The sequence below is a fragment of the Symphalangus syndactylus genome, chromosome 5, assembly GCF_028878055.3.
Source record: "Symphalangus syndactylus isolate Jambi chromosome 5, NHGRI_mSymSyn1-v2.1_pri, whole genome shotgun sequence".
Classification (NCBI taxonomy): domain Eukaryota; kingdom Metazoa; phylum Chordata; class Mammalia; order Primates; family Hylobatidae; genus Symphalangus; species Symphalangus syndactylus.
In genome coordinates, this window is record NC_072427.2 from 90,640,495 (window position 1) to 90,659,457 (window position 18,963).

At 48.5% G+C, this 18,963-nt stretch overlaps 1 protein-coding gene across 2 annotated transcripts in view; it reads right to left on the bottom strand.

The window, feature by feature from the left end:
• Nucleotides 1–1,270: 1,270 nt before the first annotated feature.
• B3GALT5 (beta-1,3-galactosyltransferase 5) overlaps nucleotides 1,271–18,963 on the bottom strand; it is a 51,144-nt gene continuing 33,451 nt past the window's right edge. Inside the window, exons 2-3 of one of the 2 annotated variants that reach the window (XM_055276962.2) lie at nucleotides 5,889–6,048; nucleotides 1,271–5,234 (exon numbers count right to left, since the gene is read on the bottom strand). In XM_055276962.2, the coding sequence (XP_055132937.2) occupies nucleotides 4,299–5,234 (936 nt within the window). In that variant the 5' untranslated portion in view covers nucleotides 5,889–6,048 and the 3' untranslated portion in view covers nucleotides 1,271–4,298. Of the gene's footprint in view, nucleotides 5,235–5,888; nucleotides 6,049–7,899; nucleotides 7,912–18,963 lie in introns of those variants that run through there. The other variant, XM_055276963.2, reaches the window with a different exon arrangement.

The following is an 18,963-nucleotide window of genomic DNA, read 5'->3' on the forward strand; positions in this document are numbered from 1 at the left end:
TAGAAATTGGTAAGTGCAAGGAAAACAATATAAGGTATGGGGTATGGGAGTGAGGTGAGTTGCATTTTCCTACAGGGAGGTCAGGGTAGGCCTCACTGAGAAGATGACATTGACCAAATGTCAACCAGGCAAAGGAGCAAGGCATGAGAGCATCTGAAGAAAGGGCACTCCCAGCAGAGAGGACGGGCAGCGCCAAGGCCGATGGGGATGGGCACATAAGGGCAAAGGGGCTGCTGTGGCTGGAACAGACTGCTGTTCAGGGAACAGCAAGAGGACAGAGGGAGTGAGCAAAGGGACGCGATTAGGGAATCGCAGGTAGACAACGGTATGAAGGATGTGGTTTTTATCCTTCATATCCTTGGTGATGGGAAACCACAGGAGGGTTTTGAGCAGAGAAGTGAGAGTTTCAAAGGATCACTCTGGATGCTGCTGGGAAGAGACCAAAGGATGCAACAGTGGAAGCTGAGGGAGGGTCTGGAGGCAGCTGCGCGAATGCAGGTGAGAGGCAATGCGGGCTTGAACAAGGGTGGTCGCAGTGGAGGGGCAGGAGGTGGTTGGCTCCTGCTAGTTCCCACAGTCTTTCCTGATGCACCAGATGGGAGAGGAGTCGGAATGGCTCCAGGGCTTCCCACTTGAGCTGCAGGAAGATGGAGTGGCCATTACTTGAGACGGGAATGGCTGCAGATGGGCTGGATGTGGGGCAGTTAATCAGAAGGTGAGTGTTGGATTGTGCACTATGGGAAATCAGGTAGGCAGTGGATTGAAGAGCAAGAAAGAGTTCTAGGCGGGAGATAAATGGAAACATCATCAACATATTTAAAGCCATGAGACAAGGTGGGCCCCTCGGAGGACTGGGTATAACCAGAGAAGAAAGGGGGCCCCAGGCAGAGCCCAGGATCCTCCAGCACATCACGGTCAGAGCAAAGAGAAAGAGCAAGCAGAGGAGATGGAAGAGGCGAGCAGCAAGGAGGAGGGAGACCAAGAGCACCCGGTGTCCTGGAAGCTGGTGATGAGGACTCGCCACGTCAAGCAGGAGGAGGAAGAGAACTGCCCACAGGACCCAGCCACAGGGGGCCGTGGGTGCCCTGAGAAGGGCCATGTGGGTGGAGTGGGGGTGCAGAAGTCTGATGAGATGGCATTTGGGAAAGAAGGGAAGGATTAGGATGAGGCAACAGACAAAACTCTCGTGTGGGGTTCCACCAAAAACGCAACAGGATGGGGCAGCGGGACGGGGAAGGGGGTCAGGGAAGGGGTCGGGGAAGGTGGTGGTCGTTTCTGGTCAGGTGGAAAACGGCAGCGTGTCTGTGCGCTTATGGGGTGATCCAGCAGAGGGGACAGCAGGTGGCAGGATGAGAGTGAGGCCACATCAGGAGTTGTGGAAGAAGAGCTGGAGTCAGTCCAATACCAGGGGTTCTGGCACCATGGGGGCCAAGTGGCTCCTGCCACAGTCACAGTAGAAGGCAGAGTACAGAGGTTTGGGGGCTGGGGGTAGGCGTACATGGTTGGGGGAGTCTGAGGAGGCACCCCAGAGAGGCAGTGGGAGCAGCCAATGCAATGTGCTCCTGCAGCTCCGTCAGCAGGTGGCTGGGGAGGCCACAGGGCAGCTTAGGTCACCCCATTTCCACCACTTTTCACCTGTGTAACCTCGAACAAGTTGTTCACCCTCTCTCTCTCTGCCTCAGTTTCCTAATCTGTAAACCTGAGCAACTGGGGGTCCCTGCCCCCGGAAAACTCATTGAGAGCATGTAGATGGGGCAGCACCTACACAGCCCCTACCTCAGCACCTGCCCATCAGAATCCTTCCTCTCTGGGTGCCTGCGGTGAAGCCCTGGCCCGGCCAACCCAGACCTCTCCAGTCCCACTCTGGAGCTAGCGCTGGGTGTTCCTGGGGAAGCAGCGCTTGGCCTCCTCACTCATGCTTTCACATCGTGTCTCACTCTCACGTCCAGACAAGCCAGCACCAGGAAACCCACGCTGCGCTGGAACCCTCCTTCTGCAACAAACAAGCTGGGAAGGTCCTGGGCAAGTTGCTAGGTCTCTCCGGGCCTCATTTGCATCCCACATAAAAGAGGAGGCAGGATTGAATGAGCTCTAAGGTTCCTTCAAGCTCTAGATTCATGAAATAATGTTTTCCTCAAGAAAAAGAATTATTCATTGTATAAAGAAATACACACCTGTAATCCAACTACACACTGACAGAGGCAGGAGGCTCGTTTGAGGCTTGTTGAGTTCAAGGCTGCAGCGAGATCAGGCCACTGCGCTCCAGCTTGAGTGACAGGGTGAGACCCTGTCAGAAAAAAAAAAGAAGAGGGGAGGGGATGGGAGAGGAGGGGAGGGGAAACAATGGGGAAAACAATGGGTCTCAAAGGAAATCCTTTAAGAACACACAGAAGCAGTAGGGAGAGCCCACACCTGTCCTCATTTGTCCCTGGACCTGTGGGCTGTGAGCTGATGCTGTGAAGGCCAGACCCAAAGCCAGTCGCACAGAGGCAGCAGCTGGACCAGCCTCACCGACTGAGACCAGTGGCCACACAGACACACGCCTGACAAGGTAGACCACGAAACACAGACGCAGGCCTACTGCCAGACAGACAACTTCTCCCTCAAAGCACGGTCATCTTCAGAATGACAGGCAGCCCATCCTATGGAACGGAGGGGCGTGGCTCTTCAATTTGGGCTTCAAAAGACAAGCTCAGTCCCTGATTTTTTCCACCTGAGAAGGAGGCTTTTCTGAACATGACCCAGTGCGTTCAGAGCAGCCAGGATGAGGAAACACATCTACGAAGAAGCAGCTTAATCCAAACACAAGAAATGGTATGCAAAATAGGATATCAGACGTACTTTTGCAATTGAACATGGTCAAAACCATTTTGCAGCAAGTAACATTTCCTGAGTTCAAGTAAGAGTTTAGTCCAACATTTATATGCGACACAGCCACGTGAGGCCTCTTCTCTGAGTACAAAGTAAAGTCTGGTAAAGTAAAAAATAAAAAACAAATCATTTCTATAATTAGGAGCAAGATTACTTTGCATGTCACGTGACCGTGGCTGAATGGGCAAAACCAAAGAAGTGCCTTGGTTTTACACAACCCTGCAAAACGGGCTCGCACAAACCTCTGGATAGGAGGCAGCAGAGTAAACTGAAGGCTAAACACCAAACCACAAAGTTCAGTTGTTCCTCGGCCAAATGAGAAATTCCATCAAGATGAGCTTGGCTCAGGCTTGGGAAGTGGACGCAGGACCACCCTGCTTCACCAGGGCCCACTTTAGAGCTCTGAGCCCGAGGGGTCCTTGAGAGCATCCTGACTTGACTCCGACTGAATTCCCAGAAAGCTCCCAGAATCCCGCATGAACCACGTCTGAGTTCAACTGTCCTTCAGTTTGAACTGAGAGCCCTGAAGTTCTCCTGGGGCAGTGGTTGGTCCCCATTGATCAAAAACAAGGGACAGTTGGGGTGATGAAACGAGAGAGCAGCAGATGGCTCAGAAGTGATGTCCTGCTCGCTAGGCAGGTCAGCAGTGTGGGCAGTCTGTACAGCAGGTCAGAACGCAGTGGTTTCTGAGCCTAATTTATACATTTATAAGAACTCTGTCCAGAGCTGGGTGTTCCTCAGCATGTGAGCTGCGTCCACCGTGGGGACATTTCCTGGGATGAAACCTGGGTTGTGTTGAGTACTGAGCCGATAACACGGACTCGGTCCCAGCTACATCCAGTCCTGTGAGTGAAGGAGCTGGGGTGAATTTGGTCATCCCAGGCTTAGCTCCAAAAAGCACAAGGATTGGGAGCTGAGGTGGAGGGGACTCTGGACAGGGACAGAAGGATGCCGGCTCGGAGAACTCATCATCAGTGTCCCCTCCTAAGGGAGGCAGCATGTGGGAGTGGTTCAAGTCAGGGGCTGCCCACCAGATTCTGACAGTGCTCGATTTTCATTCCTGCTCCTGTGTCTACTGGCTGGGGGCCTTGGGACAAGTTTCTGTACCTCTCGCAGCTGCTGTTTCCTTGCCTGTAAAATTGGGATGGTAACACCCATCATGTCATAGGATACTGACCCCTGAAATGCGAAAATCGAGGTGTATGCCGAACACTTAGTATAGAGAGTGTGCGTGCCCAAGAGACGGGGCCTATTATTGCCTGGGGCACCAAGTGGGAACGAATCAGTGGCTTCATGAACACCGACATTCTGGCGTGGATTTCAGCACTACAGAACCGCATCCTCTGTCCTGCCCCCCTCCCAAAATCTTGCAAAAACTATCCCCATGGGTTATCTGAAACTTGTCCCGATGTGCCTCTGGGCTCCCCTCAGACAGGCGGACAATCTTCCTCCCGGGAATTCTCTAGAGCCTGCCAGTAGTCCAAGAGAGCCCGAGGCTTGATGAAGTGGCAGGCCACAATCCTCCTGAAGCGGCACACAGAGAAGCGTAAGCCCCCTGGGAAAAAGGTGGGCTTGGAGTGGAGCTCCTCCAATCTGATGTTCAGCCTTTTGAGGCAGAGCCCCACAAACACGTCTTCCAGTTTAATGTATGGGACGCTCTCGGAGACATTGTACACCTGACTCGCCACGTCGCCGGAAAACACGTAGCCAGTGCCAGAGCAGAACGGCGGGTACCTGTCCCACGGATATTCAGATTTACTGACAAACCACTTACTGAATGGCTGCCTGATGGGAAACTCATGGAGTTTCAAGAAGCCAGTGAAAAACCTGGTTGTTCTGTTTTTCTTCAGAAGCAGTTCAGTCAGATAGTCAACATTGATGAACATATCTGAGTCTGTTTTCATCACAAACGCCGCCTGAGGACAAAAGCGATGGACCCATTCTATGCCCATCATGGTCTTTAGAGTCAGATTGTAATAGACGTCTAGGAAATCCTTCTGGATAATGTCCCCGTGTCGCTGGCTCTCCTGGTCCACCTGTTTCGTTTCCGCCGCACTGCTGGTGGTCCCCAGGAGGAAGAATGTCTTCAGCTGCTTTCCCTTCACTGTCCTCTCTTTCCCCCACGTCTGCCGGATGGCCATGCGCTCAGCCAACTGTTTGTGGGATGAGGTCACCAGCAGGACGAGGAAGGGAGGTGTTTGGCTGCAGTCTGTATCTGGGAGCTTAAGGAAGATCCTGTCGTCTTTCTTGTAAACAAAGGACTGTTCTTTGAAAGGATTCAGATTGTACATGCTAAAATACAAACAAAGAGCCCCCAGAACCAGAAGGCAAATATACATCAATCTCATCTTCGGGAAAGCCATCTGAAAGGAACAAAATCCAATGATTAGACCTCAAAAGCATGAGGATGTGTCTAGTTTTATGCTAGGAGGCTGAGGTGGGAGAGGAGACCTGTGTTTTAGAAACTCTAGAACCTCGTTGAATACAGAAGTCGGGTGCTGTGTGGTTAAACAGTTAAGCACAGAGGTCTGACATCTGCCAGCATCTGTCACTTCATGGTGTAAGAGAAAAAGCTCAGAGATTCTGGGCCTTGGTCCAGGCTCTGCAGCCCTTAACCTGTGGAAGTCTCCGACTGCCTGTCTGGAGGGATATGGGACCAGGTCCCTCACTCAACTCGGTCCTCCAGCTCTGCCCTTCTATGACTCCGTGAAGAAGCGCAGCAAAAAAAAAGCTGCAGGTCTGGAAACCATGCATTGTAGATCTAAATGTATGGACCACTTGCATTCTTCTCTGATCTAATTAAGCGGCATTCCTGCTCCCAAAAAAAAGCAAGTCCAGTGTTCTGATGTGCACAAGTACCTTCAAATTCTGTCTCTGCCAGAATTATTTTTTTTTACGTTACTTTTTACAGTCTCTAATCTGATTCTTTCCTCTTCTGCCCACCCGTCTCTGCTACCCTCGGCAAGTTCAGGATCATCCATGGTAATGTTATAACATTAAGAAAGCGTATAACTCACTTTTTGCTGGGTAAGAGGAACCTCTGGTTTGAAAGCTAAAGCCACAGTGTAAATGCCAAGAGGAAATTTGTCTCAAAGAACTGTCAGTGTAGAATGCTCCACAATTATCAGGTTCTGGGCTTGGTTTGTTTACCAAAAATGGTGATTCTGACAGGAATCACTAGGGAAAAAAAAAAAAAGAGTGTCATTCAACTCACTCGTGCCTTACCAGCAGGCCTTCACAATTTACCGTGTCTGTAGTGTCACCTTCCAACCTACTTATGTGACTCTGAGCAAGCATTTGAGCCCCAATCCCAGCCTCACTTTTCTCATCTGTAAAATGGTTATGATCATGGCAAACAAAGTCCACAACAGTAACAATATGCCAATTCCCCAGAATCCTTCAAGCCTAATAAGTTAGGAGAGCACCTAGCAGCTTTTTAAAGAGACATGACAAACTCATCGATTACAGTCTAACTTCTCATCCTGATCATTTACCTTATTTACATAACAGAGTCTGTAGTTAACGCTGAGAGAATTTAACACAGAGAATAAATCCAATTCTTAACACAATAGCGGCACTTTAAAAATGTTTTCCTGGGTGAGAGGACAGAGAGGACAGCAAGAAATGAAACTGAAAGAGTGCAAAGCAGAGTTGGTTTGGGCTTTTAAATTTTATTTCAGAGACCAGATGTCACTCTGTCTCCCAGGCTGGAGCACAGCAGCCCAATCACAGCTCGCTACAGTCCTCAACGCCTGGGCTCAAGCGATCCTCCTGCCTCAGCCTCCCAAGTAGCTGTGACCACAGGCGCACGCCACCACACTCTTCTAATTTTGTATTTTTTGTAGAGATGGAGTTTCACTATGTTGCCCAGGCTAGTCTCAAACTCCTGGGCTCACACAGTCCCCTGCCGTGCCCTCCCAAAACACTGGGATTACAAGGGCAAGCCACTGTGCCCAGCCAAGAGCTGGTTATTTTGATGGCCAAAAGAGCACCTGAAAATTTCATTGTCAAAATTCTGTTCTACATATATTCGCCAAAAGCAACATGAAATAATAATGGAGCTTTCTAGAACCAGCTCGCTCTCCAGAGACCTCTTTCCTGGAGGCAAACTTGGCCAACGACCTGCTCTGCTTCGCACCCCTGGGGAGTTCCTGCCCAGTTCCTGCCCCCAGCAACTTCAGAGGAATCACAGCAGGAGGCAAGCAGGAGACCTGGACTTGTCTGAACTGGTGCTCCAGCAGGCTGCAAAGTTTCTTTCTTTCTTTTCTTTCTTGCTTTCCTTCCTTCTCTCCTTCCTTCCTTCCTTTTACTTTTCCTTTCTCTCCTTCTTTCTCTTTCTTTCTTTCATTATTGATTTGCATGGCTAGGATGTGCAGCTGATTAGGGGGATTGGGGGGCTGCTTTCTCCCCCACAATACATTTTAGAGAGAAGCATAAAAACCAAGTGGAAGGGAAAGAAGATATTTTTCTACTTTGTTTCCTTGCTTGAATAATTCTGCTCTTTTTCTATGGGTTGCTTTAACAGTAAACCTTAAATTCTCATTCTCTCTGATGTGCCTTTTCTCAGGACCTTTCACAGGAATCTAAATTCCCAGGGATGGGCGCTCACCTCATGCAGTGCATTGGCCAAACTGCTTCCCAGGAGGCAGAGCAGGTGCCACACCCAACTGGCCAAAGCCCCCGGGGTCGTTTGTTTTCACGGGCAATTGAACATTTTTCCTGCCTAAAGTGGAGTTACCAAGAAACCACCACCAGAAGTCACAGCTCAGAATCCTCATATATGAGGCGTCTGCATCTTTGGCTGAGTCTGTATTGTGCCTAAAGAGGACCTGGGGGCCAGCCTTCCACTGACGGAGGAGGCAGGGGCACCTGCAGCACCAGCAGACAGAGCCTGGAAAGGGCAGCCTGTGCCCCCAGATCCTAGCCACCCCAGGCCAGCTGCAAAGCAGAAGCCCTCAGCACAAGCTAGTTCTGCCTTACCTGGGACAGAGCCATGAACAGGCACTGTCTGTGCTACAGAAGCCCTACCTCCAAACACATCTAGACCACCAGGCTGTATGGCCTGACCGGCCAGTCAATAATGGAATGGCAGTTTCTCCAGCAGATTCTGCACTCCAGGTGTACTAGTCAGGGTTCTCTAGAGAGATCGAACCAACAGGTCATGGATAGATAGACAGATTGGTAGGTAGATCAATCAAAAGATAGATAGGCAGGTAGGTAGGTAAGTAGGTAGGTAGACAGATAGATAGATAGATAGATAGACAGACAGATCGATGAGAAGAAATTTCTTAGGAGAATTGGCTGGCGTGATTACGGAGGCTGGGAAATACCGTGACAGGCCATGCAAGCTGGAGACCCTGGGATGCCAAGAGTGTGGCTCAGTCCAAGTCCAAAGAGCCTCAGAAGCAGATATGCCAATGGTGTAACTATCAGTCCAAGGCCAAAGGCCTGAGAACCCAGAAAGCTGCTTGGTATAAATCTTCCGGTCCAAAGGCCAGAGAGCCTGCAGCTCTGATGTCCAAGGGCAGGAGAAGAAGGATGTCCCAGCTCGAGCAGAGAGAGAGGAATTCACATTTCTTCTGCCTTCTTGTTCTGTCTGGGCCCAGTCAATGGACGGTGCCTGCCCACACTGACGGCAGATCCTCCCCACTCAGCCCACTGACTCACAGCCAATCTCCTCTGGAAACACCTTCACAAACACACCCAGAAATAATGCTTTACCAGTTCTCTAGGTATTTATTAATCCAGCCAAGTTGACACCTAAAAGTAACCATCACACCAGGCTTTGCTCTGTAACTCGTGAGCAATATAGATGCCAGGAGAGAATCTTGGAACTGAAGGAGATAAATACAGTGCAGAACGTGTAGACCTCCCTTCTCCTCTGCCTCTGCCTGCTGCAGCCTCCTCTGAGTGTATCCCATCTGCCTAGGTCACTGCCCCCCTTCTGGCCGTAGTGCCTGAAGGGCAAGGAGTATGTCTTACACCCCTCCTGAAACCCCAGAGAACTGTGTATAAGCTGGTTGCTGGGTATATGTTGAATGAAAGTAGAACAAGTAAATAACACACAAAGCTAGAGCCGTCAAGACAGGGAAAGGCTCTCTAAGGGGAAATCTGGGCATCAGCATCCTACCGCCACCCCCGTCCCCCCACCCCCAGGCATGTGCAGCGTCCTGAGACTCTCGACTTTGCCTTAAGCCTCACCTGAGGCTACAGGGCACAGAGACAAAGGAATCAGAAGTCCACCTCTCTAAGGACTAGAAAACTGAAGGGAGGGTCTGGAAAGTTAAGTTCAAGATGCACTTCCTGGATCTGAGAGATCTGGAGTGAAGGGACAACGGCTGAGGTCAGAAAGAGTATGCAAGGACAAGGCACTCAGCTCAAGGGGTCTCCAGGGGCTGTGGCCCTCGGTGGAGAGGAAGCTGGTGAGCATTCTGAGCCCCGTGAAGGACGTGGCATCTGCACTGGTCCTTGAAGGGGAGGTGTGATGTAACAGGTGGAACCAGGGGATGGGAATTCCAGACCAAGGAAACCCAGGGAAGGTGTTGGCAGTCCTGAGTGCTCGGGTCTGCTTTCAGGACACCCGCTCCAGATCACTGTCTTGGAGATTCTCACCACTGCACAGGCCTTGGGAGAACAGAACAGCATCACCGGGAATGCAGAAGGAACAACATCAATGTCCCTGCTGTCTGAACAACCCCATGGTTCTCAAATCCAGTGAGTGTCAGAATCACCCAGGAGGCTTGTTTAAAACCCAGGTTGAAAGGTTCCATCTCACAGAGATTCTGGCAGGTCTGCGGCCCAGGAATCTATATTTTAACACGTGGTCATTCTACTCTAGGCTGGCCTGGTGAAAAACGCCGGCGGAAGCTGCCTGTACAGACCCGACCAGTAATAGGCACCATGCTATAAACAAGGTCGAAGACCCCAGACCCCCGTGCCCACCTTAACATTTCAGTGGATTCGCTGTAAAGACTGCAAATATCCCTTCCCCTGGGGAAGGTGGAAAAGAGCATGACGGGGGTGGATGAGAACGATGCTTCTCCACTGGAAACTGGGATGGCGTAAACTCCTGCGTGACACGTGGCCTGCAGCCTCCCCACAGCTGACCCCAGACTGACCGGGACTTTGGAGGCCTGGGCTTTCTCAGAGGAAAGACATTTTCGGAGGCAAATTTTCCATGAGACTAGTGAAGCTAAGCTGCAGGACAACTCACCTCCACTGTTTTCTTTTTCTTGAAGAGGAATGCCCCCACCCCAATTGTATAAGCTTCAGACCCCATAAGACCTGGACCTACCCCCGGCCTCAAGCAGAAAGAATCTCCCAAGTGAGCTGAAGTGAGCAACCAGGGTGACCCTCTAAGTCATTAAGAAGTCACAGGGTGGAGGGAGGTTCTCAGCAACTGCCCAGGCCCACACTGGGCTGGCAACACCAAGTCCTCCCAGCATCCAGCTCCCTGCCCACTGGAGGAGGGCTGAGCGTCAGTGTTAGAAGCAGAGGGGGTTCTGCAGCTCTTGCAGCGTGATGGTGAATGTTATCTGCCAGCTTTTCTGGGTCACTCAGTTGACAGCCTGAACAGAACAAAATGCTGACCCTCTCGTGAGTCAAAGGAAAGTTCTGCCTGACTGCCTGGAGCTGGACCTTCAGTCTTTTCCTGCCTTCAGACTTGAACTGAAACATCAGCCCTTCCTGGGTCCAGCGCTTGCCAGCTTTTGGCTCTCCTGGTTCTCAGGCCTTCAAACACAGACTGGGGCCACACCATCGACTCTCCTGAGTCTCCAGCTCGCTGACTGCAGATCTTGGGACTTCCCAGCTTCCATCATTGCATGAGCATTTCCTCATAATAAATTTCTTTCTATACACAGGTGTACCCAAGAGACAATATAGTTTCCATTCCAGACTACTGCAATAAAGCAAATATCATAATAGAGCAAATACTTTTACCTCCCAGTGCATTTAAAGTTATGTTTACAATATACTGGAGTCTATTAAATGGGTAATAGCATTATGCCTAAAAAATAACACACATATCTTAGGTAAAAATACTTTATTGCTTAAAAAAATGCTAATGTTCATCTGATCCTTTAGAGAATCATAATCTTTTTGCTGGTGGAGGGTCTCACCTCAATGGGGATGCCTCCTGGCTGTTCAGTGCCATGGTTGTTGAAGGTTGGGGTCATGACAATTTCTTAAAATAAGATGACAATGAAGTTTGCCACATCAATTGACTCTTCCTTTCATGAAAGATTTCTCTGTAGCATGCGACGCCATTTGATAGCATTTTACCCACAGCAGAACTTATTTTGAAATTGGAATCAGTCCTCTCGAATCCTGCTACTGCTTCATCAACTAACTCTATGTAACACTGTAAATTCCTTCTTGTCATTTCAACAATGTTCACAGCATCTTCACCAGGAGTAGATTCCATTTCAAGAAACCACCTTCAGAGGCAGCTCCTCGTCCATTGAAGTCTTATCATGAAGCCAAGCATCGTGGCTCATGCCTGTAATCCCAGCACTTTGGGGGCCCAAGGCAGGCGGGTCACTTGAGGCCAGCAGTTCAAGACAAGCCTAGACAACATGGCAAAACCCTGTCTCTACAAAAAATTAGCCAGGAGTGGTGGCACACACCTGTAATCCCAGATACTTGGGAAGCAACTATATTTCTCCTACCTTGCTAGCAGGCATGTAAATTAACACACTTTGGAAAGCTGTATATACCTTGGCAGTTTCTGCTACAGCTAAACATATGTGCTATGATCTAGCAAATCATTCCTGCACACAGACCCAGCAGCAATTATTGCTTATGTCCACTAAGACATGATCAAGAATGTTCACAGCAGCATTGCTCATAATTGCAAAAAATTGTTGTATCAATCTAGATCCAAACAGGAGAGAAAAACCACATAGTACAGGGAAAGTCAAATACAAAGAATCATTTACTATAATAAGGGAGTGGAGTAATGAGAGACTAACAGTAATAAAATCAAGACAGCTCCAAAGAATATACAACCATATATAAGGAATGGTCACTGCCCCTAGGGCTGAGATTGAGCAACTGAGAAAATGCCCCCAACCCCAGGGCGGAGATCTAGACCCCACTGAAAGGGCACAGCTATGCCCACTGAATGGCAGAGACATCACTGCAGATCCACATTAGAGGAACATGTTTGGAATCCACCCTCTGCAACTTGCCAGAAATCTGCCCTCTAGGTTGCCAGGAAAGCAGTTCACCAGTTGTCTCACAGACGCACTCTGCTACAAAACACCTAGCGGGCATACCCGCGGAAACTGCTGTCTTGCCAAGTACTCCTGCAACACCACTCCAAGCCAGTGTCCCTGAACCAGGAAGGAAAAACTGTTTCCCCTGCAATGCCTCTCCAGGACCCTCCACTGGTAAGCTTCAAGAGCCAGATTGCAGAGGAAAAATATTTAGAGGGCCCAGACCCATTTCCAGAGACCCGGCAAAAAGGGTGAATTTGCAGCCAAGAGGCAATACATTGATAACACAACTCTAGTCAAGAAAATTCCATCAACAGCAAAATGGATGAATGAAATGCTACACAGCCATAAAAACTACAAACTATTGACACGCGATGTATTAATCTGACAGATGTTACGTTGAGTGAAAAGATTTAGACATGAAATGATTCCATTTATATGAAGTTCAAAACCAGGCAAAACTTATCAGTGATGAAGGAAGTCAGCAGAATGGTTACCTTTGGTGGAGAATTATTGACTGCAAGGGAACAGAGGAACCTCGGAGAGACGAATACATTCTATTCTAGATCTGGGTGGTGATTACACGGGTGGAAATATATGTAACAACCCATGGAGCCATGCAGCTAAGATTTGTGCACTTCACTATATGCAAATTGTACCATGTTAATATCTTTAAATAAGTTTAATTAAAAATAAAGCTCTGAAAAAGACACATGTTCTGTAGAATTGCCCAAATTTATTTGACCACAAATCCGACTGTTTTTGGGGAGAGCATTTCATGGGCCAGTGTCTCACAAAATAGATTCCAGGAAATAAACTCTGGAGTTTGCTTTTTTTGTCAGCTCTGAAGTTCTCGCAGCTGCTTTTATACATCAGTTGGCCAGATATGGAAGGCAGGATCCTTGATTAAGCTGTGAGGTTTGCTATGATGATTCTCATAATATTTCATTAATTGCCAAATCAGTATCTACTCTGTTTTCCATTATAAATCAGCTGAAGAAGCTGCAGAGCAGATACAGGAGTCCCCTTTTGCTAACCGCAGGCAGCCTGCTAGGATGAAAGGAATGAGGAATCTGGAATCAGAAGGCCCTGGTTCACAGCTCAGCTCAAACACAGTGGTGGTGTAGCACTGCCCAGGGCACTTACAGGTTCTACACCTGTGTCCTTGTGCCAAACTGGCGATAACGCTGCCTGCCTCACAGAACGGTTGGGAAGCGCTGCATGCCCAACGGTAATTATTTCTGTCCGAACTTCTAACAAACCTCAACTCAGTTTTGCCTTCAAGGTCTACCTTGCCAGAGGCGTTCTGCCCACCACCTGTCCAGTTATATGACAAGCAGGGTGTACACTTTCCATGGCCTGACTTGAACCCCAGGGAGAGTGGGAAGTGTGGTCCAGAAGGTGCTGAGCGCCTCACTCCTGGCTCAGCACTCACATCCAGGTCACACCTACTGAGAGTCCACTGGCACCTGCAGTGAGAACCCAGCCTGGGGGGCACCTGCTGCTACAAGGACAATGACCTTCTCTTGGAGCTCTAGCGGGGAGGAACAGAACTGGACCTCACAGGGTTCACTATGGGAAGTAGGCTCTTTCCAGAGCCAGTTAAGGAGCCACGAGCCCCCCCACAAATGTCCTTACATCATGGGTCCTTTCAACACAGTTGGGTGAAGCCTGTGAACTCCTCTGAATAACGTTTTTACATGCATAATACAAAACATACACAATTACAGGGGAAATCAATTATGTTGAAATAAATGGATCAAAATATTTTTAAAAGTGAGCCAGAATAATATACACACTTCTTCATTGCCTCATTTAATAATGATTTCCAGCTCTGGATCTGATAAAAAAAAAAACAAAAAAAAAAACAAAAAAAAAACTACCTTAACTTTGCAGGCAGGACTAGCTTCGCCGGTATTTGGAGATGTCCACTGCTACTACGGTGTGATGTGAAAATAAGTGATTTCTTTCGGTGACAAAGTCACAAGTTCTACCACTGTGGGTGAGGGCCTCCTCCCAAAAAACTCCCATGTTAAAGTCCTCACCACCAATACCTCAGAATGTGACCTTATTTGGAGACAGGCTCCACACTAAGTTTCAATGAGGTCATTGGGGGATCCCTAACCCATATGACGGGTATCCCTTCAGGGAAATTTGGACACAGACTCACAGACAAAACACATTGTGAAGAGGAAGGCAGGGCTCAAGGCTTTGTGTCTCCCAGCCAAGGAATGCCAAAGGCAGCCAGCCACTCCCAGAGCCTGCGGGAGGGCCTGGAGTAGATGCTCCCTGACAGCCCCCAGAAGAACCAACCCCACTGACACTCTGGTCTCAGACTTCCAGCCTCCAGAGCCCTGAGACAGCACACGTCTGTGTTTTAAGCCACCCAGTTTGAGGCACTTTGTTACCACAGCCGCAGGGAACTAAGACAGTGCCTATATTCATAAAGAAAGGAAGGGCTCAATTTCAGTTAGATGTTCCTGAAAATAAGGACGTCATGTTTTGGGGTGCTCAGGGTCTTCTTTCACCAAGGGTGGACAGTGGTGGACAGGCTCACATGGCGGGGACTCCTGAGCTGAGTGACCATCACACTTCAAAACCACGATGGCAGCGATTCAGGGGAAGATGTCATGGTGGCCTCATTCCCAGCCACTCTAGAAAAAGTTTTTTTTTGTTCTTTTTTTTCATTGTGGTTGTTTTATCTGACCTTGTCTTCTGGCTGGACCACGGCTGAGTGAGGGCGTTGGCGCTGGGGTGGAAGAAGTGCGACATGGTGAGCTGCTCATTTTTACCTTTTTTTTTTTTTTTGTAAAATACATTTTTTAATCTTATTTAAAAAATGGTGATAGTAGCTGACAATTTTTAAATTTTTTTCTACTAAGCAAAATAAACTGTCAAGTCTATTTCAACGGCTCCCCCATCTAAATGATGTTTGAATCATCTCTCCGGCATCCTGTGGCCGCTCCACTAGAGCCACAGGAGAGCACTCCGGCTCAGCTGGGACCCTTGCTGGTCACCAACGAGCCAGGCGCTGGCATCTGCACGCAGGTATGAACAGGGGGCTTGTGGCCTCCCCTTGGTTGAAAGGGAATTTCAAGCGTCCCCACCCAGGGAGGAATGGTTTCTTTCTCAGCCTTTCCCATCTGCTTGTGGCGGCTCAACCAAGAACTGTGGACAAAAGTCTCACTCATCGTCCCCTTTCAAGCTCGCAGATGCTGCTGCTGCTGTGGCCACAGGAAGCTCCGTGAGGTATTGCCCTGGCTACACAGCCTCAGAAGCAGCCTGTGCCTGCCTGTTGCAGCTGACTGGTGAAGGCAGGAACACACCCTGTTGGAAGCGCTCTCGTGTCACCTGCAGCTGTCACCTGCAAACAAGATAGTGAGATAGTGTGTGTTAGGACTTTAACACAGGAATTTTTGAGGAGGGGGTCCTGACACACAGGAGTAGAACCTAAACATAGAGAAGACGACCTCACCTGGCCTTGGGACTCAGACTCAGGACAGTGAGAAAGAGAAGGTGCACATGCTAGGAGGGTCTGGCCTCCATTCAGGCTCTGTCCTGTCCCCTCCCCTCACTCAACAATCTACCCCCTGCTGAAGCTCTATTTTTTCTTAACTTAAGTACCTTTACTTGCAGCTCCCAATCTCTAAGCAGCCAAAAGCACAGTCAATATTTTTATAACCCGATTCTTTTAAATCTCTGATGCATTCTTTTCTGATTAATAACCCAAATAACACTGAATGATTTTATTTGAACAATTTTGTCCACAGTGTCAAATATGGTGTCTATAGACTGAGGAAGGCCAATCTACAACGGACTTTTTTTTAAAAAGTAAGATTTGATTACCCAATAAGCTAAGAATCAAATCATTGAGGTCTTTCTTCTGACCCAAAACTAAACTAAACAAATTAATACCATAGCAAAAGAGGATCACCAGAACATCATTAATAGGGCTGCCAATTATTCTGTGCAACCAACCACATTAGAAAACTCTGAAAATTTTGTAAAAGCTTTTCAACTGTCTACATCTAGTGAGATAACAGGAGGATGGTATCTTTAACCCCATACAAAACACCCTGAAAACAAAGACAAGTGTTTTCTCCCAAAGAACAACTTCTCCCAGATTATTCTGGAAGCTTGTTGCCCTAATGGTAAAGCCATAGACCCTAGGCTGCTTGAGTAAGGTCTCCATGAAGAATTTGACGGCATGCAAACCACAGACAAAGGGTTGGAGAAGGAAGAGGAAGATTTTAAACAAGGGGCCGGGCATGGTGACTCACGCCCATAATCCCAGCACTTGGGAGGCTGAAGTCAGTGGATTGCTTGAGCTCAGGAGTTAAAGACCAGCCTGGCCAACAAGGTGAAACCCTGTCTCTACAAAAAATACAAAAATTACCCGGGCATGGTGGCACACACCTGTAATCCCAGCCACTCAGGAGACTGAGGCCCAAGAACCAAAAATTTAATTAATTAATTAAAACAAGGGAGTATGATCATTCTAGAAACTGGCCTGCTGAATTTCAATTTATATGAAGCACCCTAAACCAGAGGCAATGGAAGCAATTTCCAGCGCTCAGATTTAATTGTGCTACACGAAGCCATCTTAACTCCACAAGGCTTGAGAACTTGCTCTTGACAAACAAGTTTGGCAATCCTCAAGATGAGAACCAAAGACTCCTTCAGTTGGCTGGCAATGTCCTGTTGTTTCAAGGGACTTCCTCTGCCTCTCGGCCATCAGGACATCCTTGTTCCCTTTCAGCTGTGTGGAGTTTTTGGTTTTTTTTTGTTTTGCTTTTTTGAGACAGGGTCTCACTCTGTCACCCAGGTTTGGAGTGCAGAGGTGCCATCTTGGTTCACTGCAACCTCCACCTCCCAAGGTTAAGCGATCCTCCTGTCTCAGCCTCCCAAGTAGCTGGGACTACAGGCATGCACCACCACACCCGGGGAATTTTTGTATTTTTTCTAGAGATGGGGTTTTGCTATATTACCCAGGCTGGTCTCGAACTTCTGAGTTCAAGGGATCCACCTACCTCCATCTCCCAAAGTGCTGAAAATAGAGCCATGAGCCACTGCACCCAACCCCCTTTCAGTTCTTGATCCTCCTGCTCTTTCCCAGTTTTGCTTTCTTCTTTCTCTCTCTGCTCAGCTAACTCTTCCTTACCTTTAATCCTCATTTCCTTATTCACCACTCACAGCACCCCATATTGTACTGTATCACTTTAATTATTGGGATTGTATTTTATTAATTCTTGGTACAAACCTTGGAATACCACCCACCTTTCTTACTAGTCAATAACTCCAGAAGGCCAGCAGGCACCATTTTCTGTATCTTTCATCATTCTGGACAGGATGTGGCACTTAGAAGCCCAGTGGAGACTTTCGAATAAACAATTGAGAAATGAAGCTGCCCATGTCTCCAAAAGCCAAATTATGTTTCTTTGTGACTTGGATACCTTTTCTTACTTGAACACAAATGCTTGGTTTCAATGGCCTCTCTTCCAGGTGAAACTGTTGTACGAAAAATTCAACAGCGTTAGGTAATTTTGCATACGTACACTGCAAAAGACTTCAATTATTTCTCAGAAAAAAGAGAATCTGGCTTATTCAACGGAGGAAGAAGTAACATCAAGAGTTCCACCCGTGCTGTTCATACAGAGGAGGCCGGTGGGTCATTACAGCCAAAGGGAGCTCCTTGGGAGTGTTGAGAAGCAGTAGTCCAGGGAACCAGCTTCCGGGCAAAGCTGCAGAGGGAGGCTGCCACCTTTCCACACCAGCAGGAGACCTTCGGTCACACCACGCATTCTCTGTTCTCGATCTTGAAAATGGAATTTTAAAAAGCATGTAGAATCAATAAAAGAGATGTTTTCATAAGCACTTTACTCCAGCCGTGCAAGGGGCAAGAATAAATGCATCCAAGATCATCCCACCTGTGCTGGGAGGCAGAGGGCTGCTGCGGGATCAGGGTCCAAGCCTAAGATTTCACTGAGAACATGTTTTAATGTGGGGACCTTTGCTTAACAGAGTAAAAACTATTATACTAACAAAGTGATCTGCCCCGGGTCGGGACAGTTTGGCTAACAGGGATGCTGACAGTGAATTATTCTCCCCTTCTGACCGCTGCCTGCCCTTGGGGTGTGGTGTTTCTCAAAGGTTGTCCCAACTGGAACAGGGACAACAGGTCTCTATTCCAAGTCCAGTATGACTCCCCCAATTTGCCTCTTAGCCAGCAGAGACTCTGGCAGGAGCTAGTCCAGGAGGTGCTGCTGGTCTCCAGCACCTCGGTATGTCCAAGCCACCTCGCGCAGATGTGAAACAGGGAGACACCACGTGGTGTCAGCCACAGAGAGGCGCCACCCACACCAAACCACTGCTGGGGCAGAGCCCACTGGTTATTTTCCAGATGTGAGGAAGCCAACGCATTCATCATGAACCGCTACCTCCTGCTGGGAAAATTCTGATAAGGAAGAACTTAAGAAAAAGAAGCCATCTCTGGCTGAGTCCACCAGGATAGGAGAATTTCCTGCCTCCCTCCAAATGCAAAGAAAAGCCTGCACACTCAGGGTGAGACCTGAGGGTCAGATTCCCTCCTCCCAGAAAAGGAGAAAAGAAACAAAACATCAGCTGAGAAAGTTGTCTCTGTTCCTGGACCAAACCTCATGGTAGGAGGAGGGCAACTGTGCCTTTATATGCCCACTGCCTGTGGCTACCAAATAAGACTCCGGGAACGGTCAGGAAAGTATGATTTTGGACGCAATAGAGATGTCAGCAGCAGGGTGAGTGGATACAGGCCAGCAGAGAAATACGTGGTGTCTTCCAGCCGTGACTTAGGGAGCACGTTGCTAACCAGGTCATGCCTGACGCCTCCATTCCCTGG